This window comes from Protopterus annectens, chromosome 4.part0 (genome assembly GCF_019279795.1).
Source record: "Protopterus annectens isolate FY-2018-M chromosome 4.part0, PAN1.0, whole genome shotgun sequence".
Classification (NCBI taxonomy): domain Eukaryota; kingdom Metazoa; phylum Chordata; order Ceratodontiformes; family Protopteridae; genus Protopterus; species Protopterus annectens.
In genome coordinates, this window is record NC_056733.1 from 1,081,954,303 (window position 1) to 1,081,981,319 (window position 27,017).

Consider the following 27,017-nt stretch of genomic DNA (forward strand, 5'->3'; position numbering starts at 1 on the left):
AACATAAACCCCTACATCACGAGATGGATTGCCAACTGGCTCATGGACAGAACAAGTTACAAGTGGCATTCACCAGGGCTCAGTCCTAGGACCACTCCTGTTCGGCATATACTTCTCAGAGGTACAGGCAAGCACAGGAGGACTATGGCTGACCAAGTTCGCAGACGACTGCAAACTAGGGCTGTAATTGATGCTCCGGCTGACACAGACATCCTCCAAAAGGGTTTCACTAAGACAGATACATGGTGTCAAAACCATGGTCTCAAGCTAAATGCCAAAAAGTGCATAGTCATCCCCTTTGGAAAAGTACCCACAAACTACCACATAGGTGGTAGCCCCCTAAATACGGAAGATGTAATAAGGGTTCTGGGGACCCAAGTTGATAGTAACCTCTCCTTTGATAATCACATTGCCAAAGTGGTTAGAAAATCCTTCTATGTGGCCCACCTAATCACAAAAAGGTTTGTATCCAGATCGAAAGAGGTCATTGGGCCCCTCTACGCATCACTCGTAAGACCCATCATAGAGTACAATGCCCCATTTGGGATGTACCTTACAAAGACACCTGCAACAACTGGAAAGACCTCAGACGTTCCTCACCAAGAGGCTCACTGGCCTCAAGCAGATGCCCTATGCAGCTCGACTGAAGAAACTCCAGCTATACTCGGTTGCATACCACCTACTAAGAGGTGATCTCTGCCTGATATACAAGGCCATGTCGAACCCAGAATTGATGGACATGCTCCTCCTACAGAAAACCATATCCTCTCGAGCCACATGCTCCAGGGATCTAAGCCTTACCACAACAATAAATAGGACGTGCATTAGGGATAGATTCCTGTCCCAGAGACTTCCCATGCTCTGGATCAAGATTCCAATCTACATTAGGCAGAGCTCCTTGCTAACCCTCTTCAAGAGAAACCTTGACGAGTGGATGGGAAACAGAAAGTTTACCCCAGGGATCACTTCAATGGCTCTGCTGGACAGAGAGGCACAGGGAACTAATCTAAGGGGGTGGCAAAAGCCAACACATTCCGGCTAGGCTTATAAATGCCTTCGGGCAGATAGCCTAGTACCTACTTATGAACCTATAAGATCCTCAAGAAAAAAATAAGCCTCTCTGGTGGACATCTAGTATTAATAAGTTGTACAACAAAAGGAAGTAGTTGCTGTCTAAGAATAAAAAAAGAGCTGTCCCAGCAGTGGAACACCATCCTCTGCTTGAACAAGTAAGGCAATATGTAAAATCCTCTAAGGACAACTTTGAAAAGAAAATTGGCAACCATAGCAAAGGATAAACATAGGGCATTCTTTAGATATGTCCGTAACCTAAAAAGTAGGACCCAGACATTTGCTGAACTAGCTGTGTGTGAGGTCAACACACACAGATCCTATGAAAATAGGTAACCTATTAGCCAACAGGTTTGGTAAAAATTTCTCCCCCCTGTCCCCCGCTAAACATTCCACAAAGTATTCCCTTTACATCTCCCCCACCTTGCATCTCCAAAGAGCAAGTCATTAATGCTCTATAAGGCTAAAAACACACCTTCTATGGGATTGGATGGCATCCCAGGCTGTGTTTTAAATGGTCTAAAACATGAGTTAGCATCTCCATTAGCTACTCTGTCTTCAACCATAGCCTGAGTACTGATTTTGTCCCTGCTGAATGGGAAAACAAAACTGTCACCCCCCCCCCCTTCATAAAGGGGGTACAGCAGTAGACACTGGCAACTGCAGACCCATAATTTTAGCCAGCCTTATCTGTAAGACCATGGAATGAATCATCGTAGATCTTATAAGTAAGGATATAGATTATCTCCAAACCCTTGATCTGACACAGTTTGGTTTTGTCAAAGGCAGGTCATGCCTGTTAAACCTGGTGGGCTTATTCAAAAATGTTACCAGAGCCATAGAAGAAGGCAAATCTGTGCATACAGCCTACCTTGACTTAGCCAAGGCATTTGGCACAATCCCACATTTAGACATCATTGATAAACTCTCCCGGTTTAATATCAATCCTTATGTCATCAGGTGAGTTGCTAATTGGCTCACCGACAGATCACACTCAGCCAAAATTGGAGAGTTTACCTCAACCAGCAGACCTGTCACCAGTGGGGTACCCCAGGGGTCAGTGCTGGGCTCCCTGTTGTTTAGGTTCATAGGTTAGTGCTAGGCTAACTACTCTTGCAAGCCATTTTAAGCCTAGCCATTTATCCCTTGTGAGACTCAAACCCTGCACCTTGTGTTTGTAAGGCAAACACCTGAACCATTAGGCCAACCCCAATAGGTAACCTATTAGCCAACAAGTTTGGTAAAAATTATATACTTCTCAGAATTTCTGGCCAAAACACAGAGGCACTGTGGCGGACTAAGTTTGCTGACGACTGCAAATTAGATGCAGTCATTGAATCCCCAAATGATGTCAGTATATTTCAAGAGGGACTTGCACAAACCAGTGATTGGTGCCAAAGCCATGGACTCAAACTCGGCACTAAAAAATGCGTTATCATCCCCCTTGGTAAAAACACGATATCCCTGCAGGCTATCATAAATAATAATACCCTAAGTAACAACTCAGTATTGAGAGACTTGGGAATGCAAGTTAACTGTAGCCTAAACTTTGACCACCATGTGACTACCGTGGTAAAGAAGGCATTCTTTCGTTACACATCTCATTAGCAAAGGCATTGCCTCAAGAGAGACAGAGGTCATAACACCCCTGTACTCGACCCTCATCAGGCCAGTAATCGAGTACAGTGCTCCTTTTGGTATGTACCTTGCCAGGCAGCTGCAGCAACTTGAGAGACCTCAAAGATTTCTAACAAAGAAAATTCAAGGGTTCCAGCACATCATACATTGACAGACTGAAGTCACTGTCACTGTACTTAGTAGCATACAGACTACTTACAGGACACTTTTGCCTGGCCTATAGAGCAGTCTCTGATCCAAACCTAATGGAAATTCTGCACATCCGCAATTCAAATGGGACAATGGTCACCCGCTCCAGGGACCTTAACCTGGCCTGCGACATAAGTAGGACCTGCTAGAGAGACAGATATGCCTTTCAGAGGTTGCTACTCCTCTGGAATAGGTTACCATTTCACATCAAACAAAGCCCCTGTATGACCCTGTTTAACCGTAGCCTGGATGGGAAACCGTAAATTTCGCCTATGACCCACCTAGATATGGGCAGTCATTGATAACTAAGATCTCGAGTAGTTCCTGTATATTGGGTTTCTGTAGTATTATACTGGGCACACGGCTAAGCTTATAAATATCTTTGGGTCAGTAGCTCAATAACTACGTATGAATCCAGTTTGAGAGTGCTTTTCTCCTTTTGGGTGCTGCATCTTGTAATTTTTGCTGTGATTTTCTTCTTTCTGTTATAAAGCCTGTTGATGTTGTGATTCCACCAGAGTGGCTTGTTTTTTGAGTTAGTTCTGTACTTCTTTCTGGTGGGTACAGCTGCCTCTGTGCAGCTGTTAATATGCTTGTTTCTAATTGATCCACTCCTGTCATCTCTTACTGATCCCCTGTTTGGCTTGAGAAGGCAGGGATTGCTTATTCCATTTCTTATTCGTGAAAAAGGATGTAGGTCATACCTCTATCTGTAGGTATGGTCCTGCAGCTATCTTGACCACCTATGACAGTGGGTAACACCCTCCAGGGATCACCCAGCCCTTCCCCTGCAGACACAGAGGTGAAATCTGTGGATGAATTTGGCAAAATAATTTTTTGCTTCTTCCACTTAAGCATGTAGAATTACTTTGTGACCCATAAGTGGAAGTGTCTGCTTTTTTATATTGACAGTTGGAGAATTCTACCTACCACTCTTCTACCTAAAGGTAGTGCCTTTCTCACTTTCATTGTTTCCAGCATGTCTTAAGAATCTAAACATGCTTTATTGCTATAATGTGTATGATTATGCAGATATTGTCTCTTGGACCACTGCTTCTACTGCTGTTTTAGAAAGTATGCCTAGGTATGTAATCAAAACGTATTTGATGAAGTAAAGTCTGAAATTTACAATTCAGCTTTGAATAAAGAGGCTTTATGGGAACCATTAACTTTTCATGTCCCCAGACAATTGAGTGACAGAGAGAAATAATTTAGGGAGTTTGAGTTGTTTCAGGCCCCCTTATAAATATCCCACATGTTTGTTCATGAATAAGAAATGGAAGAAACAATCTCTGCCTTCTCAAGCCAAACAGGAAATCAGAAATGGATGGCAGGTGTAGATCAATCAGAAACAAGGATCTTTTTATAACAAAGGACAAGTCTACCTCTTCAGAATGACTGTACTAACATTCTCCCTCAACTGCCACCCCAGTTCCTTAAAATCTGTCCCAACAGCTGGCTCTGTACATTCCCCTTTGAGAACTGTTTGTGACATTCCCATGGATGTTCCCATTTCAAGGGGTATACAGTTGGCACTGGATACAAATCCTCCTCTCAGGAGAATTCCTTCCCTCCCTCCAAAACCAGCAGAATATGTTACTCAGGTTTTTCAGTAATTGCTCACTGTAGGAGTCATAAAACCAGCGCTTTTAACTCAAAAGGTCAAAGGCTTCTATTCCAGATTAGCTGTAGTAACAGACTATTTTGGGAGACCAGTTCTACATCTTTCCTTCCTAAATTAGTTAGTGGAAGTTATTTTTTATTCCTAGATACTGACTCTTCAGAGTCTCTCATTTCCTTGGGAAACCTTACCTTAATATTGGACTTAATATAGACATTCCAGTATGTCCCTGTAACCAAAGGCTTCAGGAATTTTCTCAGATTTTGTCTCTGGGACACAATACCCTTTGGGTTGCCTTCTATTCCAAGGGTGTTTTCATTGTGCCTAGTTGCGGTCATATCTCCTTGCATACTGAATAGTATTCACTTTTTTCCGTATTTTAAATATTTCATTTATCTTTGCAGAGTATCCCCCAGATATCAAGAGTCCTTAACATTGGTTTATGTCTTCTGACTCTTATACTTTGTTTGTATACCTCTCCTTTCATTTTAAAAATAGCCGCAAGTTGTTTTTTGCTTAAGCTGTCAGCATGAGCTTACGAAACTGATACTATTACAGGAAGAGTCCTTTCTAGTATACTGTCTGTGACATAATGCAAGTCAGTGGCTTCTGATTGTGTTAAGTGATAGCTTGTAACAAAGTAAATCATATCGATTAGTGACTGCTCCCTACTGCCACTAACAAAGTAATTTGTCAGTGTATGATATCTGTGTAACATTCAGGTGAATGACCTTGTCCCATGTGATCTGCAGTGAAATGACACCATTGTGTCTCGTTTTTCACCTTGTCTCCTTTCTACATTAGCACAGGGCTTTCTTGGTCTCTAAACATTCCATAAACCAATACAGCAAACAACTTCTGACGTTTCTGCATCCATTACCAACTTTGTCACCTTAAGTTAGGACTTTTCCACATTGTGGAATAAAGTTCAGCATGTAGTCATCCCTTTTCTGCTGTCCTTCTATTCCGGTGTTGCAGTATTCTAGCAGGTTTACCCTTCTTCCGATCAGCTTGTCCGGCCAGGTTTCCAAAGCTTTTTCAGTCCCTCATGGTGCATCGGACGTCTGACTTGGAGGCAGGTAAGTGGGCCATAAAGGTGATGTCTGCACGCACCAGCCCTCAGAACGTTTCAGCCACCAGCTGTATGCCAGGTGTTCCTGCTACTCGCAGACATCGGATCTGTTTCACATTAAAGATAAGTACCCCGTTGGGGCTTTTTCTTCAGTCCTTTTGTAGTATTCTAGTCTGTTCATGTCTGTTAAGAGTAAGTGCAACTGTGGTCGTCGCATTCCCCATAAAGACATCCATGACCAGTGTCTCTTTTGCCTGGGTAGGGATCATGATTACAAAAACTGCGCCATCTATAAATTGCTTGTCCCCAAGACCCTTCGCCATCACTTACAGGCTCCTGACTTGTATCTTGAGAAGCAGCGTCATAGAAAGATTGCTCTCGGTATGAAAGCTGCCTCCGACGCCCTATCTGAACCACCAAGGAAGAGGGCCAAGTCCATGCAGCCTACTACATCCACTGCACCTCCCTCTGCCTCTCCTCAGCCTGTAGCCACTGTCAGCTTGGCTGAAGACCTGGCTTCCGCCACTACAGATACAGCGGGTATCTTACAGGAGGCCACACAATCTAGAGCGGACGACACGTCCATGGAGGATGTACTAGTGCCTGCTCTAGACGCTAGGGGGGATACAGTACCTTCAGTGGGTGCTTCGGACCCGGCCTCCGCTGTTTCAATGATTTCTTCCAGGCCTACCGCCAGCCAGATGCTGGCTAGGCCTTCTAAGAAAAAACAAAATACCAGACATATTTCTCCAGCACCAGAGGCCTTACCTGATTGCCAGGCCTTCAGCCAGAGTCTCTACAATGCTTTCTTGGCCCTCAGGACTTCCCCAGAGTTCACCCCTGCTGCTCAAGCTCTACTCAGCCCCAGGCCTTCCTTACCTGAAAGGGCTGTGAGCCAACCTGCAGAGGAGGAACTGTCTGACTCCTCAGAGGACTCCCCGTCCTACTCTTCCCAGATTTCATCCCCCCCTGGTGTACGGATCCCCTGAAATAGCCTCTGCTGAGCCTGATTGCCCAGTGGAAGACCTAACCTTCGGGAACGTTGTTAACCTAATGAGAGAACACTTTACATGGGAATGATCAGACATGTCTGAAGCACAAAAAAGATTTTATGATCTGATTCAGATGGAATCACCTAATCAGTCACCTATCCCACCTGTCCAACCGGCCTTCCTGGATGCTTTTGCTGCTGCATTCATTAATCCAGATTCCCAACCACCTGCTTCTCGAACGGTGGACAGATTATACTGGGTCCCTGACTCAGATAAATTCCTATTCAAGTGCTTCCCAGCAGACCCAGCCACTATATCCATTTCTATGGACAGGGCATCCAAACTCCTCCCTACTACCACTGTCCTGCCTGCAGATAAGGACAGCAAAGCCATGGAGAGGTGGGGAAAAAAGATTTACACTTCTGCTACCCTAGCTTTTAGGGCAACAAATTACCAGTCTCACGTGGCCAAGTACTCTCTGGACAGTCTCCAAAGAGCTTAATGACATTACTAAGGACAACAAGGAAACAGCAACTCCAAATGAATACCTCTCCCAATACAAGAAAGAATCCAACGAAGAGGTAACCCAGGTAGCAGAATTCCAGATATAAAAATGTATTGAATACAAACTAATTCCAGAAAATGTTAGCGCTTTTACAATACTTCTCTACTGCTTCATCAGACATACTCACAAGCATGTAAGAAAACCACTTATAAGCAATCAAAGCACAGAAATGACCCCTCCCCTCCATATTAATATTTAAAACGGTGTCAAATTAAATGCAAAGAAGTGTAACATAATAGTTAAAAAATTCACTAAAAAGTACACACAATATTGTTCACCATAAAATATCAACTAAAGAATAAAGTATAATTAAAAATATGTATCATAAAAGGAGCAGGAATGTAAGAATCCATAATTATTCATCTCCTAAGTCTCCTAGATTTCAGTATAGGCTTAATAGGTACTTTGTCATTCAAATTGAGAGCGGATCATGGAAAGGGGTTGAATGACAAAGTACCCATTAAAATTTCAGTGGTACCGACGCTCGGTGTGGACCCAGCACTTTCATTCTCTAGAGTTCAGGGTCCCACTCCTCCCCTGTCTTCACCAAGAATTAAAATGGCTTGCCCAAGTCGCCCAGAATCCGGACCTGCCCCTGCAAATAACCCCCTTCCCAGATCATGCACACACAGATGCCTCAGACCTGGGCTGGGGAGCAACTCTGGGTCCAAGGACAGTGCAAGGTTTGTGGACAGACAGACACAAACAAGTGCACATCAGTGTAAGGGAAATGACAGCAATACTCCTCGCCCTGCATGCCTTCCAACCTTACCTCCAACAGAGTCTCCTAAAGATCTTCACAGACAACACCACAGTGATGTGGTAACTGAACAAACAAGGAGGGACAAAGTCCTACCTCCTATACAGACTAACTGTACAGGTATGGGATCTGCCCATCTCTCAAGGAATCACCCTCCAGGCAGCCTACATTCCTTCCCAGCACAACTCTCAGGCAGCCACACTAAGCAGAACCATATCAGACAGCCACGAATGGATGCTGTCGAGAGGTGTTCCTAGATCTGGTCCACAGGTGAGGTATTCCACAGATGGACCTGTTCACCTCCTCCATAAAAAGGAACTCCAGAGCTATTGCTCCAGAACTCACGACCCGAAGGCATTGCAAACAGATGCCTGCTCAGGGTCATGGAAGGAGCCGTTTCTGTATGCCTCCCCCCTTCCCTCTGATCCAGAGGGTCCTACTGAAAATTCAGCAGGGCTCACCAAAAATCTTGCTGGTGACTCCCTACTGGCCAAGGCAGCACTGGTTCCCTCTACTTCTTCATCTGTTCAAGGACAATCTCCACAAGTTACCCCCTCACAGTGGATCTACTCACACAGCAGAAGGGGACACAGATACACCCACAGTGGCAGTCTCTGCACCTCTCCCTGTGGCAGATATGATTCTGATTCCCTTCAGACACCTGTACAATGAGGACATGCTTTCAGTCCTGCAGGAGGCCAGGAAACCCAGCACAAGAAAATCTTCTCTCTCCAAATGGAAAAGATTTTCTGTCTGGTGTCAAAAAAGACAGATGGAGCCTCTGGACCGCAACTTGCCTCTAATTCTGTCTTACCTGTGTGAACTCTTGAAGACAGGCTTGTCATACTCCTCTTTAAAAGCACACCCATCTGTCACTTCTGCCTGCCAGCCTATGGACCCTCTGCTGGCATCCAGAATACCAGCCAAACTCTTCCTATAGGGGTTTTGCACCTAAGACCTCCCAGGAAACTGTCTCCTCCTCCATGGGATCTTATGTGCTAGAAAAACTCACTGTACCACCCTTTGAACCAGCTGACAAGCCCACCATAAAGTTTTGCACGTGGAAAACAATCCTGCTAGTAGCTTTGACATCAGCCTGGAGGGTCTCAGAGCTTCAAGCCTTTATGGCTACTCCACCTTTCCTGGTTTTCTATATGGACATCACCCTCAGGATAAACCCTTCCTTCACCCCCAAGGTGGTCAATGACCTTTCCTTGAATCAGGCTATCCACCTGCCTACCTTCTTCCCTAACCCACAGGGAGATGGTGAGAGAGAGAGTCCTTCATTCCCTGGATGTCCACAAACAACTCAGATTCTCTTTGGATAAAATCAAACTTTTTGGCAAATCAGACCAACTGTTTATCTCCTTCCATGCCAGGACCCTGAGGAAAGCTGTGGGCAAACAGACCATTTCAGCCAGGATTGCCAGGGCTATTTCCTTTTGCTACACACACCATGGCAAGACACTTTCAGGCAATGTCAGGGCCCTCTCCACAAGAGCTATGGCCTCTTGGGACTATATTAGAATACCAAACATTCAAAATGTTGAGTGTTCTAATATCGAACCCTAGCAATCGAAACTACAAAACATCGAACGTTTGGAGCTGCGAATTCTTTCCTAGGGAAAGAATTTGCTGTTCCAAAACACGCACACACACACAACACAAGCACACCAAACAAACAGCAATCCACACACACCCCTAAACTCTAACACCTAACCCTACACTAAACTATGCATACACCACTAACTACCCACTTACCTTAACCTAAACCCTAACCCTAAAGTCCGTCACTACTGCACAGTCACATCACCCGCACCCTAACCCTAACTCACCTAACACGCCCTAACCCTCACATCCACACAATCTCACACTTAACCTGAACCCGACCCGTAACTTTCCACCAGAGTGCTGAAAATACTGTAGCAACAGAAACGGACAACCAAATTCTTTCCCTAGGAAAGGATCCGGATTTCTATTGCTTCGATATTTCCAGTGTTTGCTGAAAACAAGTTGATATTAGAACACTTGACATTTTGAATGTTTGGTGTTCTAATGTAGACCCGGCCTCTTCTGGTGCCTTTTTCAAAGGCCTGGACACTAACTCCATTCTGGAAGCAGCCACTTGGTCCTCTGTGCACACCTTCACCAGATACTACAAACTGGACCATATCTCCAGAACCAGGGCAGGTTTTGCCAGGGCTGTCCTGCATGGATTCCTGGAGTCCTCTTCCAGGCCATTCCACAACCTATAGTGAGCTTTGGTATTCACCCACTAGTAGAATACTGCAACAGTGGAATATAAGGATTTAGGAAAGTTGTGTAAAACCTTTCCATAACCATAGATGTCCTTCTCTTCCATGTTGCAGTACTCCTTCCCTCCCATCTTCCCCCTTCTTAACCTTGCACTTGCTCTCCTCTGCTACGGGACAAGCTATACCCCTCAGGACTAGCTCTGTCTGGGGCTTTTTCCTATGTTCTGAGGGCTGGTGCATGCAGACATTACCTTTATGGCCAATGTACCTGCCTCCACGTCAGATGCACCATGAGGGACTGATAAAACTTTGGAAACCTGGCCGGACAAGCTGATCTGGAAGAAGGGTAAACCCACTAGTAGAATACTGCAACGTGGAAGAGAAGGACATTTATGGTTATGGTAAGATTTTACACAACTTTCCTATCGTGTCACATCCGACATTTGTTCTCAGTCAAGCCATGCAACAAGCAAAAGGAACAATCAGCTTAGTACCCCATTAGGGAATTTACTAACATTTTCCTTAATCGTATTCCACTGTTATTTTTGTAGTAAAGATTAGAGCTCCCCTTCTTATCCACATTTGGACTTTGGCATTTCCAAGTGGAGGGTTGGAGATGTGGCCCTAGCATGGTAGACAGACATGATGTGTGTGTATTGTTTAGGTCTTGATCATGTTGTTGCTGCATTTGACATTTACAAAGAGTTTAGGTTGTAGACTGTTAATGTCAGATGAGGAGCAATTCTAGCATATCTGAATAGAAAGAAGCTAATGGCCCTTATTCACAAATCATACTTGGTTTCCAACAATAGTCACTCAGACTGATTGTCACATATGCAACATTAGAAGCCAGGGGAGTAAGTGGATCCTCAGGACTCTCTCAGTTTTTGGATACCTGTTGTATGAAGGCACTGGAGCAGTCTCTGGCCTCAGCATATGAACAGTTGACTACCTTAGACTATTTCCAATAGAGAGACCACCATGTCAGCCAATTACAGATCATTTCTTTTGACTGAGTATCCTACCAACCGTTCAGATGAAGATTCTCAATTCCTGGAAAGTTGCTGTTTTATCAGAGAAGATGGGGACAGCTTACAGTTGCTTATTGTCAACAAGGATGACAGGTCTTTAGAAATGAATGAAAAACCCTTCACAGCAGTCTGAGATGCAGGGGTCAGGCAGATGGCCTTGGTCTGAACAGAGCTTTTTAGGGGAGTGTCTGTGTTTCCTCTGTCAACTCCATCTTAGCACAGGAGCTCCTCCTGCACCTCTCCCAAGGGTTGTGGTTTGACCATAGTAGGGCCTCCATTTCAGAGAAAAGTCTTCTTAGGAGAAACAGGGATTCCCTCCTCCTACTGGAGGACAGACCTTACTCTGTCCCTCCCTCTGATCACAGATGTCCTTGCCATTGGGAGTTGATGCTGGCAGTGAAGACATGTTGGTTCTAGAATCCAACCCGGCCCCCAACCCAGAGGACCTCACCTTTTCTGACACCCTTACGTTGGTGAGGTACCATTTTAAATTTTAGGTCTCAGAGGTACGGAAAAGAGACTTAGTGGGCTGTTAACCCTCTTTCCAAAGCCCTTATCAGTGCTTCAGTTCAACATGATTTATTAGAGGTTTTTGCTACTGACTGCCAGCAACTTAATTCTAGTCATCCAGCCCCATGGAGGCAAGACAGATTGTAAGCACTCTTTGTACAAGAATGCTGTGGTGGACCCTGATGATCTGTTTCTGAAGGCTGGGGCGAAATACCTTAGCCAGTGATAATATCTTGGATAGACTCAATAAGAAGATTTCTTGTTTATCAATTAAAGTTTTCACTGCATCTGGGGAGTGAGGGGGAATGGAATACATGCATTGCAGTAGCCTTTCTTCATATTTTTTGAAAACCTAATAAGCAGGAGCTCCGAAAAGAAGGTCCCTGTGTAAAATAGCATTCAAAACATGTGTCCTGCTGAAATCATCTACAATGGATTGAGTCTACAGCCATGCTTGCCTTCTAAGCAAAGAGGAGTTGTCGCTGTTCTGGAGACCACATCTGCAGCATCATAAGTACTTCTAATAGTATGTTTGTATACATGGATGGCAGTTTGAACCTGATGAAGTAATGCTGCCATACTACCTCCTTTTGAATTTTAAGATGTGGTGGACTTGAGAATTAAGAGCCTTAAAAGGTTAGTGTGGAGAAGGTACAGGTCTTGCAAGACATAATGGAATTGAAAGGAGCCATATGGTATAGACCTTTGTCTGGCTGTATGGCACAGCGGGATGAAGCCTGGACTGTAACCCGGGTACCCAGGGTTTGATTAGCAGTGCCAGCACCAGATGAGCCAGGTTGGTGGGGGAGTGGCGGTTTATACACTCAAGGGCACATGGGTGGAACAGTGTCCTTGGTGGAGACCAGACAGACCATCATGCATGCTACAAAAGGAGAGGCAGGGCTACTTTCTTGGAACTCCCCTTATTTAATTGGGGAGATATCCTGTACTGATTGCCCATTGCTCACCTCTCCACAGCACCTTGCCAGGTGGTTACAGTTAGAGCTGGGGAGAACTGCAAAAATTTGAATCACCTCTGATGAGTTCCTGAATGATGGCCCCTTGCCTCATTTATGAGGAATGAATAGGCCAACTGACTGAAAGGGGGCTGATGATCAACAGGCAGTGGGGCAAAGTTTTGGGGTGGTAAAAGGGAACAAACCCTTATAAATGAATGGCATGAAGACAGGGGAGGAACAAGGAAGCCAGCAAGGTTTCAACCATCCCAAAGACCAAATATGACTATTTTAGATGATCTTTGTTGTTTACAAGCCTTGCACCAGAGGTCTTCACCAAGTGCATGGCACAAGTAATTGTCCATTGCCGAACAAGGGGGATTTCATAATTATCCATACCAGGACACCTGCCTGCGTCAAGCCCAGAAATCAAGCACATATCCAACCAGAGAGCCATATTCCTAGAATTTCTCCTAGGTACCAGTTTTCTTGCTGTCAGAGAAAGTTCTCTCCCACACCTCACTTTTACAACTTACGGGAACAGAGATTCCCTGGAAAGCCAGGCAAGCCCTCGGCATGCTGTGTCAAATGCTTTCGCCATCCTAATGGCATCCTTGGCAAGGTTCCATACAAGAATTGTACAGTGGCACCTAAAGAATCTTTGGGAATGGCATACCAAGTTTCTAGAGTATATATTTCCAGCCTTGCCTTCCTTTGAAAGAGAGCAGATGTAGTGAATATCCACCTTCCAGGAAAACATTCCACCCACCCATACACAACTAGACCCTGATAAGAGATGCTCAGACCAGGCGTGGCAGCCCACTCCTACAGTTTGAAAGTACAGGACAAGTGGTCCAAAAGATGAAAAATCTCCACATAAATTTAAAAAAGAAATAAAGTTAGTCCAGTACACCTTTCAAGCTGTAAAACCTGTTTGGGTACCAGGTGTCCTGAAAATAATAGACTGTCATTTGATATATCCACAGATGGGCATTCACTCTTACCATTTATACAAGCTAGCAGTGAAAACATGGGAGATGGCTGTTAGATAGGGCCTGATGTTAATGATTGCCTATATCCCCCAAAAGGAAAACTCTGTGGCAAACCACCTGAACAGGATGGCATCAGACCCCCACAGATTTGCAGTGTGCAGGGAGGTATTCCTTTTATTTAAGGGAATGGGAATTCTCAGAAGTCGATCTGATTGTGTCCTATCAGAACAAATGGCTCAGCAAGTTCTGTTCCAGGATTTCTCACACAAGAATGTTTGAGTGGTAGATGCCTTTTCTCTGAACTGGTGTGGCAGGTTCCTCTGTGCCTTTCCACCTGTACCCCCGATACCGAGGGTGAATTAGAAGATGAATAAGAGACCATAAATGATCCTTATTACACCCTGCTGCCCCGGGCAGCATTGGTTCTATCACCTGATATAGCTGTTCTGAGAGAAACCCATCCTACTCCAGTACATGAACGTATTAACATAAAGAGAGGGAATGTTAGTACATCCAAAGTTGCCCACCATCAACTGGGCAGCCTAGAATTTACAACCTTATTACCCTTTTGACTTTTTTTTGGAAGAGATACTCAGCAAGCCAGAAAACTAAGTACTGAGAAATTATACCTGACTAAATGGAAAGATTCTTCATCTGGTGTCAGAGGCTGAGACCTTCATCCCACAGAAGTGGATGTATGTATGGTCCTTCAGTACCCGTTGAAGTGATTTACTTCAGGCTTAGCCTACATAGTGATCAAATTCCATTTGTTCACTGTTTCAACATGCTTACCTTTAGGACCTAACCCCACCCCCAAATCTGCAGGAGACCAGTAAAGTATTTGTATGGGGATCCTGCAACTTAGGCCACCATAGAGAGGAACTGAACCTAGTTAGAAAACCTGTCATTGCTTTCTTCTGAACCGGCAGTTTCAGCTTACCTAAAGCTCCAGATTTAGAAAGCAGTCTTCCTGGTAACAGTGACCACAGCCAAAAGGGTGTCTAAACTTCAGGCCCTTGTGAGTATTTCTATAAAGACTGGCTCACTTAGCACACTAACCTTCTTTTCGCCTAATGTAGTGACCGAGGTGACCCTTAACCAGGCAGTCTAACTTACGTTTTTTCTTTTCTAACCCATAAAAATATAGGGGATAGAATCATGCATTCCCTAGATATTTTTTCTATGTGCTTTTCCCCACATCCCCCATTGGCTTGAGCCCATTCATTCCCTAGGGATGAGAAGTTTCCATCAGATCCCCAGGGCGAAAGCTGTCTAGATACCCCTATCAGCCCAGCAAACATCAAGGGGGTTGATTCTCGCCCTGTGGCATTTCAGCAGTGAAATTGCATTTTTAATAATGGTCTAACCCCTCCTTGTGGGTGGTGATGCAGGCACCTACATCACCATAAGGACCACTTATGCCCCTCTTTCAATTCATATGTGCCCCTTTGCACAGCCAACAGAGGTTAGTGTCACTGAATTGAATAGTCACACCTATGCCACCATTGCACTTCAGGTGACAGTATCTTTGCCCACCAACAATGTTCTGGTCAGGAGTGGTGGCCTGGCCATCTGGGACCAACTCCTTCCTTCCCAGGATGGGCATGTCCATCCTTCCAAACTGTGCTATCTAGCATCCAAGACACTGATAAAATTCAAGTCAACTGGGTTGTAATCGGGCTGTATCCCTGTATGCTCTTCCTTTGTTTTGAGTGTAAAGTTAACAATAAAAAAAAATATATATAATGGTGAGTCAAGCAAAACCCTAAAGCTTAAAGTACAAAATTCATCTGTAGCCATCCTTTAACTTGTCTGACACTTCTGAAAGCAAGGAAACCAAAGAACAAGGCAGAAGCCCTCCTAGCATAATTTATTATTACAGAAAATCTAAATTTTTTGCTTTCACCACATAATTGGCTTCTTCAAACCCAAATAAAATTCCATATATATTTCCTAAGAAATAAAAACAATTATTTTAAAAGGGGGAACATAATAAATAAAAACATAATATTTTTTTTAAAAAAAATATAAATTCCAAAGATGTGCATACAACCACATCTAAAGTGTGAATTTAAAAAAAAGTAAAAACTGGTGTAAGCCAAACCTTGCTGGGTCAAATACCCAAAAAAAGGTAGAAAAACAGTGCCACTAAGGCTTGACACTGTACTGTACCATAGTGGGCTAATAAAAAGGACTAATAAGAGCACTAGGTCCACCACGAGGATGAACAGGGAGGTGGTCAATCCCCATGAAAGAGAAAAGCATGCCCAGGAACAGAAGATATGTTAAGGGTAAGCTTAGTCTCTTATCTTATTCTGCATATATATAAAGGATACACCTGTCTCTGGCCTTCTGTCCGCCTTTTCCGACGAGAATGCTGGACAGCATGTGCAAAAAAAAAAGCAACTGTTTTCTGTTTTCGTATCACAGGACGATGATGTATCCAATAGGACATAAAAAGTTAGTTGGCTACTGCCCCACCCACATGGGGAGCCCATGGCAACCCCCTCTTTCTTTTTGATTTTTCAAATAATTTGATGACAAAATGATAATAAGCAACTCAGTAACATTATTATTTTGATGTATCTGAATCACTTGGCTTTGCTGGGCTCTCCATGTCAAGGGTTCAAAAAAGAACTAGTAAACACTTGAAAAAAAAAACACAAACTTCAGAAGAAAGCAAGGAAACCAAAGAACAAGGGAAGCTCTTCAGTCGCAAAAATTTATTAAAACAGAAAATCACAGCGTTTCACACACACACACATGGTGGGTTTCAGGAGGAAGGCAACCACAAACAAAACACAAGTAAAAGAAAGTTAATTGAAGTTAAAGTCAACTGCTATCAATTAACCACAAATTATAACAAGATGCCTGCATTAAACTGAAGAAGTTAGTTTAAATACATGCTAAACTGTTGATGTAGTTAAAAGACTGTGACAATACACAATATTTTGACACAGTCAAACCCAAATAAAATTCAGTATATTTCCTAGAAATAAAATACACAAGAAAAAGTGTCACAAAATTATATGTACATTTAAAAGCAAATGCTAAGTAGTCATTCCAGACTCATGGTCTTTTAGTTGGATATGGATGTTAACTTTTGACCATAGATCTTTATACATCCATACCACACCAGGAGGCCATTGAGTGGATTGACTTGCTTTTACGAGCCAGGCCTATTAATGTCATTAATAACATCATTTTGTCATCAAATTATTTCCTGTTTGAAAAAGACATTTACATTCGGGTTGCCATGGCTCCCATGTGGGGCAGCCGTAGCCAACCTTTTATGTCCTATTGGGAAAGAAATTTTGTTTTAAACAACTCAGAGTGGAATGGTAAACTTTTCTACTATACATCAATAGTACAACACCGCTTCTTAAATTCACTTTCCAGTTTGATGGTGTTAGTATGAATTATCTTGATGTAAACTGACTAATTTCTACAATTTACAGGAAAGATACATATGTGAATTCCTTCCTTCATTATACCAGTTCTCACCCCTTTAAACTTAGAAAAGCAATAGTCAAAGGGCAGCTTGTGATTGTAGTCAATTGTCAGACTTTAACGTTGAATGTCAATTTTTGACAAACCTCTTTGTGGCTATCCAGCTACTCTTGTGTCTGAACTAATAGAAGAGGTCTTGAATAAAAGAAATAGTGGGTTTTACAGACCTCTCTTGCTTCAAGAAGAGTTGCCTTGCACTGTGGCGGGTTCAGATCTAGTGCCTCTGGCAACTTTTCCCTCCTATTGTACCTGCCTCTCATAGGGCCTCTACTTGTAGTTTCATTTCCACATTTGGGGTGAACTCGTATGCAATACAGAACATTTTGTTTAAAAACTGGTTTTATCACCAGTAATGCACCTGTAGGTGAGAAGTTAGTGATAGACCTGTTGTAGTGTTTAGAAGAGGTAGAAACATCAAAGAATTGTTACAGACTGTGCTAGAATTAATGGTTCTTTGCGCTTCTGTAACTTCTGCTCACATATTAAAACAGGTAGTAGTTTTGCATTGAAGGAAGGAAATATTTTATACATCATCGATTTCCTGTGATACTTAAAACAGTAGTTTTATGCTTTTGCACATGCTGTCCAGCATTCTACGCCCGGAAAGACGGACAGAAGGCTTAAAGACAGATTGTATCAGCACTTATATGCCATCAGGAATAAGAGACTTGATAATGCCCTTGCCAAGCATATCTGTTCTTTTCCCTGTTCATCCTCGTGGACCTAGTGCTCTTATACTTGAGACAAATGAATTGCTTAACGCTTTCTACCCTCTGGGGTTGAATGAAAGCTGTATTATTGCACCTTATCTCAAATTAAAATCGTATATGAGATAGTTGTTCCTTTATTTTAAGAATCACACTTGCCTTGACACTTTTGATTTAGTCCCCCACTATGTGTGGGTACAGTGTCTTTGTTGGTATTTGACCCAGCAAGGTTTGGCTTAGGTTGTTATATTTACACTTAGTACTTTACTTAATTTTAAGGGTCACTTTAGATGTGGGTTGTCCACATCTTTGGAATTTATATTAATTTTTAGTAAAAAGTTATTCATTTGTTTTATTATGTCGTTCCCCTTTATAAAATAATGTATACTTGGGAATGACTACTTAGCATTTTGCTTTTAAATGTACATATAATTTGTGACACTTTTTATTGTGTATTTTATTTTAGAAATATACTGAATTTTATTTGGTTTGACTGTGTCAAAATATTGTGTCTTTTGTATTGTCACAGTCTTTTAACTACATCAACAGTTTAGCATGTATTTAAACTATGCCTGAGGCTTTTGCATTTTACTTCTTCAGTTTAATGCAGGCATCTTGTTGCATAATTTGTGGTTAATTGATAGCAGTTGACTTCAATTAACTTTCAGTATTTAACTGCTTGTGTTTGGTTGCCTTTGTATCCTCTGAAGAAGCCACCATATGTGTGTGGCTGTTTTAATAAATTATTTTAGGACTGTGAGGGCTTCTGCCTTATTCTTTTTTTTCTTGCTTTCTTTCAGATTTTGATTTTTTTCAAGTGTTTACTAGTTTCTTTTTGTCTGACACTTCTGCTAAGCACGCATTTACTGATGAGAGGTGCAGAAGGCTTTTATGGGTGTTGTTGCCCCGTACATATCACTTGATCACACTGTAATCTCCATTTTTTCCTGTAGGTGCTTTGCATCTTGTATGTAACAATGTGAACTTTATACCAGGGTTGTAGAAACCTGAATAATGTTCCATTAGATTAAGAGAATTACATATTTCCAGTGATGCTTTGATAAATGGAGGTTTGTGATTCTTTATTTGCATCTCTCTTGGGTACATTTAGGGAAATGGGAGTGTAGTCCTCTGTATGGACAGTAGAGAGGACATGATGCCTTACTGGAGTTACAGAATTCAGAAGTAAAAGGTTAGTTATCCTCAGAAGTCCCTGATTCTGATGTGGATGTGCAGCAGGAAATGAAAAGCAAGTGTCTTTTGAAGTCTCTTTATTAGGCACTCCACTAGAAAATGGTACAATAAAGACTTCCATATCAGTATTTTCTTATGAACCATTTTTTTTTTTTTTTTTTTAAATAAAGCCAGAGTTTCCTGCTGTATTCCCGAGTATTGTCTTCTATTGATCTCTTTGTGAATAAGAAAATCTTTGTGGTCTCTTGATAGTAAGTCAGAATAAACAGTGCTGGAATATCTGAACGTTCTTAAACCTCAGACAAAAGTATCCCACCCAGACATCTGAGCCTGCGGGTATTAAAAATGGGAACAAAGGCTGTTGTAAAGTTGGAACATTCAGCAAAAAAAAAAAAATGTTGGCATCTAATTAGCATAACATTTGAATACCAAATAGTACATAACCTACCCTCTTCCAATAGAAATGTGGGGTACTACTAGGAAACTCGTATTAAAAAAAAGAGATGGAGAGAAAAAATGATGGAAAAATATAAGTTTGTTAACAAAGAGATAGTGTAAAATTTGTAGACTTTAATAAAGTGTATTGCAAAATTGTACCACACAAGGTTGTTTATTTTTGTTTCAGAAAAAGGGAATTGCAAGGTGTGTCTTCTATCTTTAAATTATTGTTGCCTCTTGTATGTTGGTTATGTAGTGCGATTTTCTGTGTACTAGGCAAAAATCACATATGATGAGGGAGATTCGGAGTTGTGTGAAGTGGTAAAGCAAGTCTGAAAAAAGGGACATGCCTTCAAACATAGAGACATCCTGTGCAGGGGTAAGTTAGACCTGAGAATAGGAACAGATGACAGGTCTGATCCATCTTTCTAAACAGGCATTAATGAATTCATCACGCAGGCCTGAAATAGTATCAGCAGAATTTGTTGCCTAAGGGGTATGGGACATCCATCAACACCCCCCCCAATCAATTTCCAATGATGATCATAATAGTCAATTTCACAAATGATTTATGAACTGCTGCCTCAGAAGGAAAAATGGTGATTTGTAGACTTAAACTTAGGGCCTGCCAGCCACCAGATGATTATGATCACACTTACATGTCCAGCAAGGGTACCAAAGCCAAAACCATCCATAGAGCAATACAGCTGATGTATCACCTAATCCCTTGAGTTTAAGGGTGCATAAGCAGATGTATGAGCATAAATCCCTAGACTGTTTCACTGCCAGTCTGAACATGGGTCTCACACCGACATGTCAGTCTGCTCTACAAGTTGTCATTGGTACTGTTGGCCTTCACTGGTTCAGGTAAGGGCCCCCTTGAAGAACCTTCCTTATTTTTTTCCCAGTTGCATTGCTGTTTGTTGCTCTATTAGAGATCAGCTATTAGAGATCAGCTAGGAGGTTAAAGTGTGATTGTGGGAGGCAGATTCCCTACAAGGATCTCCACTCACAGAGCCTTTTCTGCTTAAGTGCAGAGCATGACTACAAAAACTATATAATCTGTTGATCATTTGATCCAAAGATTAAGAACTCTTCTTCCATCTCTCAGTTCCTAGTTGGAAACTCAGCATACCTCCCAGCAAAAATGGCAGACCCTTCTACCCCTTAAGTCCTACCCATTCATAAGAAAAGGTTTAAGAGGCCCAAGGCTGATGTCATGACTGCCTAGTTGGACTCTAACATACCTGCAGAGGTTTCAGAACCCACAGTAAGCCCAACATCTACTCGAACTCCCACTACCACAAACCCAACGGAGGCCAGTATGGTGCTTGAGGTTGGCATAACTGAAACAACTAAAGTTACTGATGGTGAGAAGAAGTGGAGAAAACCCCACATAATAATTTCTGAAAAACCCAAAGGCATACTGCAGATCCTCATTACAGAAGAATTTCCAGTGCCACTCATTGAGTTTCATTAGTGGGTTGGAGCCACCACATTTAGTCAAAGCAGACGTTGCACAAAAGAAAAAGAAACAATAAACTAAAAATGTTTCTTCCCTTCAGATGTTCACAGAAAATGGGTGGATGGATTTTTCACAAGGCTTATTTAAGACTGTAATGGCTTTTAGACCACAATCCTTTACAGGTCTGCTACTGCTATTTTTTTTCCCTTCCACTCTGCGAAAGAGACATCTAGGCATTTCTTGTGAGGATGACTCGGCATCAGATGAGCATTCCTTGGTCTGTTTATAGCAGATCCATTTGCCAGGCCAAGTGTTCTCAGTTTATAAAGACTTCCTTTCTCTTGACTCCCCTGTTCATAGGTTCATACTAGGCTATCTGCCCTAGGGCATTTACAAGCCTAGCCAGAGTGTGTTTGGCTTTCACCACCCATTTTAAATAAATTTTGCTATGCCCTTTTTCGAGGTTAGTATACTGTGCATCTGTCTAACAGTGACACAGAAGTGATACCCAGAGTAAATCTACGATCTCCCATCCACTCATCAAGATTCCTCTTGAAGAGAGTCTGTGAGGGACTCTGCCTAACCTGGACTGGGATTTTATTCCAGAGTGAAGGGAGCCTCTGGGTTATGAATCTGTCCCTCCAGCATGTCCTATTTATTTCAGTGCTGAGGTTCAAGTCTCTCGAGTGCGTAGCTCGATGGGATTTGGATTTTCTGAGGTGCAGCATGTCCATTAATTCCGGGTTGGACATGGCTTTATACGTCAGGCACAGATCGCTTCTGAGCAGGCGGTATGCCACTGAGTAGAGCTGGAGTTTCTTTAACCGGGCAGCATATGGCATCTGTTTGAGCCCTTTGATCCTCTTGGTGAGGTACTTTTGGGGTCTTTCCAGTTGCTGCAGGTGTCTGGTAAGGTACATCCCAAAAGGGGCGCAATGACCTCCCCTGATCTAGATGTGAATCCCTTCATGATTAGGTGGGCTATATAGAATGATTTTCTAACCACTTTGGCCACGTGGTTGTCGAATGAGAGATTGCTATCAACTTGGGTCCCCAGGTCCCTAATTACTTCTTCCGTACTTAATGGATTACCATCTATGTGGTAATTTGTGGGCACTTTGTTTTTGCCAGAGGGGATGACTATACACTTTTTGGCATTTAGCTTGAGGCCATGGCTCTGGCACCAGTTGTCTGTTTCTATGAGGCCCTTTTGTAGGATGCTTGTGTCAGCTGGAGAGTCGATTATGGCGCCCAGTTTGCAGTCATCTGCGAACTTGTTCAGCCACAGTCCTTCCGTGTTGGCCTGTACCTCCGAGAAATGTATACTGAACAAGAGAGGTCCCAGGACTGAGCCTTGTGGGATGCCACTTGTAACTGCTTTGGAGTCTGACATGGCTCCAGCAATTCTAACCATGTGGGTTCTGTCCTTGAGCCAGTTTGCAACCCATCTGGTGACATAGGGGTTTATGTTTAAGCTGGTGAGCTTATCTATAATGCCCGAGTGGGGTATTGTATCAAAGGCTTTTGCAAGGTCCAGGTAGGCTGTGTGGACCACCTTCCCCTCGTCAATGGCCTTGGTGACTGTTTCAAAGAAATCGACCAGGTTTAAGAGGCAGGATCTGCCCTTAACAAAGCCGAACTGGGTAGGATCCAGTGTCTGTAGGTCCCCAATATCTTTATTTATGAGGTCCGTGATGATCCTTTCCATAGCTTTGCAGACCAAGCTAGTCAGGCTTATGGGGCGATAGTTTCCAGGATCCGTTGAAGCACCACATTTGTGGAGAGGGACCACTGTTGCTGTACGCCACTCTTTGGGTACCTATCCTGTAGTAAGGCTGAGATTGAACAGTAGTTTTATGTTTGGATTTAGTTTTTCTTGGAGTTCATGTAGGACGCAGCCTGGGACACCATCTGGTCCCATTGATGCTGTGTTTTTTGCTTTGGAGAGGACGGCTCTTACCTGAGCATCTGAGATGTCAGGGGGGCAGCACTCTGCTGGGATAGATATTTGCCCTTTGGTGGGGAAGGGGAGAAGTTTGCGCTGAACCTGTCCGCTAGGATGTTGGCAATGTCTGTGGGTTCGGTGTATTTTTTGTCATTTTGGACTAATTCTGAGCATATCTGGGAATTCCCACCCAGGTTTCTAACATAACTAAAGAAAGCCTTGTGATTATCCTTAGTGTCCTGTGCAATTTTTCTCTCGAAGCTGGCCTTAGACGATTTTATGAGTGCCCGTAGTTTTTTGTTAATACTGATCAGAGATGCCTTCCCTTTTTGGGATTTTGCTCTATCATGTAGTAGCTTCCTCCTTCTATTGTATAGTTTGTTTATGGCTGGGGTCCACCAGACAGGATGCCTGCCTTTGGAGGATTGGGTCTTGGTTTTGTTTGGGATTGCATGATCCATGCATTCCTGAAGGTGTTCATAGAATGCGTTTATAAAGGATTCTGCGATCTGGGCCGTATTTTCCACAGTCCCGGGGGCTTTGAAGGATTCCACCTCAGTTTTGAGGAGTGTGAAATTTGCTTTAGAGAAGTTTCTCACTGTGGTTTTCTGGGCAGGGGCTGGGGTCGGGATGTGATTATCTAGTGAGATTAGTTTATGGTCTGATCTTACCAGTGAGGGATACACTTCTGGTCTGGAGCATAGAGTCCCCATGTTGGTGATGATCAGGTCCAGTATGTTTTCCCCTCTTGTGGGAGTGGTAACAAGCTGTTCCATAGCATTTGAGTTTATAAATTCTAAGAACCTTTGGGCTAGGGTGTTGGAGCTAGAGTAATGCTCCCAGTCTATGTTTGGGTAGTTGAAGTCACCCAATATAATGGTGTTTAGAGAGACCTTCATATTTTCCAGTGTTTTCAGGAAGGCCGAGTGCCATTCCTGGGTTTGGGAGGGTGGTCTGTAGCAGGCTATAAACTGGAAGGCAGTTTTACCCACTGTTAGTTGCACATGTATAGTCTCTGATGCTTCGTGCTGTGCCACCAACCTGGAGGTGTGGGTATCCTTGACGAATATTGGTACTCCCCCTCCTTTTGTGGTTCGGTCCAAGTTTTGGGGCCGAAAAACAAGGTATGAGGTATAACCTGGTAGTGCTGGGGTGCTGTCGGGAGCCTTGAACCAGGTTTCTGTTACTGCACAGATATCAATGTTCTCCATGCTAAGGAGAGTTTTGAGTGCGTGCATCTTGAGGTTTAGACTTCTGGCATTGAGTAGCATTACTCTTAGTTTCTTATCCCTTGTAATACCTATGGAGGTGGGTTTGTCTTTTGAGCCTTGCCTAAAAAAGGCACTATGTGGGTGGCAAGAGCCTTTGCCAATATCCGAAAGCCCAGGGGTGACAGGTGCAAGCCGTCCCTAGCAAAGCATTGTGGCTTGTCGAGCATGTCAACCCAGGCTGATAGGCATTGGATCCCCTTTGAATGACACCAATACTTAAGCCCATTGTTGAAATTGATCATCTTGTCTTCATATTGTGGCATCATTCTTGGTTGAGGGTAAGATGCTACTCAAGGTCAGGGTCATACCGGCCTGGGCTACATGCTCGGAGAGCTCCTCTTGTCTCTTTTCATGTAGTCCAGGGAGGTATGTCTCAGGTCATTCACACCAGCATGGACAATGACTGAGTCATATTTGTACTTGCCTTGGAGTGACCTGAGTGCTTGTGTTATGTGGCGGATCCTAGCGCCCGATAGGCAGCGTGATGAAGCATTTTGAATGGAAATCTGAGCAGATGTCTAATCAAGAGAGATACTGTAGCCTCTTGGAAGTAGCCACCCCCTGCTCCTGCATCTGTACCAGCTATTCTGGAGACCTTTCTTGATGCCTTTGCATCTACTTCCATTGCACCAGATTCCCAGCTCCCAGCAGGCCTCACAGGTTTTACAAGGTGTTTGAGGACTTGAAGTTTCTGTACAAAATCCCTGTGGCAGACCCTTCTTTGTTTTTTTTATAGCAACAGATAAGCCTTCTAAGTTAGTATTTGCTGGCTGCCAGTTCTCTTTTGATAAAGACAGCAGAGCAGTGGACAGTGGACAGGCTGGGAGAAGAGATTTGTGCGTCTTCTCTGGCCTTGGTTGTGGTCACTTCCAGGTCAGCTTACTGGTCATTTGGAGTAACCTGTCCTTAGGCTGCCTGTAGACATGTCATAGCAGCTCAGTCAGGGAAGGACATGTTCATAGGTTGATAAATAGGCTATCTGCCCTAGGGCATTTATAAGCCTAGCCAGAGTGTGTTTGGCTTTCGCCACCCTTTTAGATTAGTTGACTGTGCCTCTGTATAGTAGGTCACAGAATGTAGCCCTTTTAAGGTTAGTTTACTGTACCTCTGTCAAGCAGGGACACAGAAGAGATCCCAGGGGTAAACTTACGATCTCCCATCCACTCATCAAGATTTCTCTTGAAGAGGGTCAGTGAGGGGCTCTGCCTAACATGGATTGGGATTTTGTTCCAGAGTGAGGGGAGCCTCTGGGATATGAATCTGTCCCTCCAGCTTGTCCTATTTATTTGTGTGCTGAGGTTTAAGTCCCTGGAGCGTGTAGCTCTAAGGGATTTGGATTTCCTGAGGTGAAGCATGTCCATTAATTCTGGGTTGGACATGGCTTTATAAGTCAGACACAGATCGCCTCTGAGTAGGCGGTACGCATGTTCATGCTTCTCTAAATGTTTCTGTTCCCCACCTCATTGTGAAAAGCCATGCCTGATGCAGAGCGAGCCAGAATGACCACTGCAGACAGGAAATACACCCAGTCACCTCAAAGTGCTGTCAGTGCTGGGGGTCCAACAGTTTTTCTCCCCCGAGGTTAATCAAACTGGCCTTATCCAGTTGAGCTCAACCTTCCTTGCCCTGTCAGTCAGACTGCCATACTGCTAAATAAACATATCAGATGGGCTGTAGTCATGGTTTCATCCCTCTAGACCAATGGGATCACTAGTAAGGACAGCTTCTTAGGCTGCCACTAATGTTCGATATAATGTGGGTTTTTTTTTTTTTCAACATAGTTTGCTGTGGTTAAGACTGTCCCTGACCTGTAGTGATTTTGGAATCAAGAGTCTTAGTAACTGTATACATAGCTGGCTTTGGGCATAGGCCAACTAGGTGGCCAGCAAGGGCGTTGCTCTAGCAGGAGCACTTTTCCAGTATTCATTTATTTGTTGTAGTAAAGACATGCTTATTTTTTAAAGGCGTTGAATGAATACAAGAAAAACTGAAAAGTAAGACAAACTGTGAGAAAAAGAAAGAAAAAAAGTAATCTGGATGGTGTAGGTAGACCAGGATTGGGGACATAGGGTGGTGTTGGGATGGTGCTATGAAGCCTTTTTGCCTAGGGCACCAGTTGACCAAAGACCTAACATGACCATATATCCGGAGGTTTATTCCCCCACCCACATGTTTTATCTGCACACAATCATTAAAGCTACAGGTATCAGCAGGTAATTATCAATACATTTGTTGATGTATAACTTTTTGTAGTGTGAGTAAATATAGACATCATTCTTTCCCCTAGGCTCGAAGTGAAGAGACCAAAATACTGAGGATCTGGAGAACTAATTGAAAACCAACTGCCTTTTTTTGTGGAAAACTACAGTCTGCTGTTCAGAAATGCTACAGTTCAGTGGACAAACCTGGAATGTTAGGCCTAAAAGATGTATGATATTTCTCCTCAATAATTTTAATAGAATATGAGATATTACTCAGTTACATGTGAGGAGTTTTTGCTTAGATGATTTCATGGATTTTTTTTATTCTAGACTCCCTTAATTGATTAGTGTTAATATTTTAATGTGCACTTATTGTATATTTTTTACATGCAGACTACGTGCATATTTTGTAAATCTGTAATGCTCTAATTTGTTCATTGACTGTAAATGCTGGATTGTTCTAATACAGTCTTTCCGTAAAATGCACTGTTTTCAGTGTGACATTAGTGGCTGTTAAAATATTAATGCAGCTTTTCTGAAGAAAAAGTAAAATTACTAATACCATATTTATGTTGAAAGTGTGCTCTTATTTTATGCTGTTTTTGACCATTTTTAATGACTTGAAAAATAGATA

At 43.0% G+C, this 27,017-nt stretch overlaps 1 protein-coding gene across 1 annotated transcript in view; it reads left to right on the forward strand.

The window, feature by feature from the left end:
- Positions 1–26,949, forward strand: part of IK (IK cytokine) — a 776,265-nt gene extending 749,316 nt beyond the window's left edge. Inside the window, exon 20 of the mRNA XM_044069023.1 lies at positions 26,470–26,949. Within this exon, the coding sequence (XP_043924958.1) occupies positions 26,470–26,497 (28 nt within the window). The 3' untranslated portion in view covers positions 26,498–26,949. The remainder of the gene's footprint in view (positions 1–26,469) is intronic.
- The last annotated feature ends 68 nt before the right edge of the window (positions 26,950–27,017 follow it).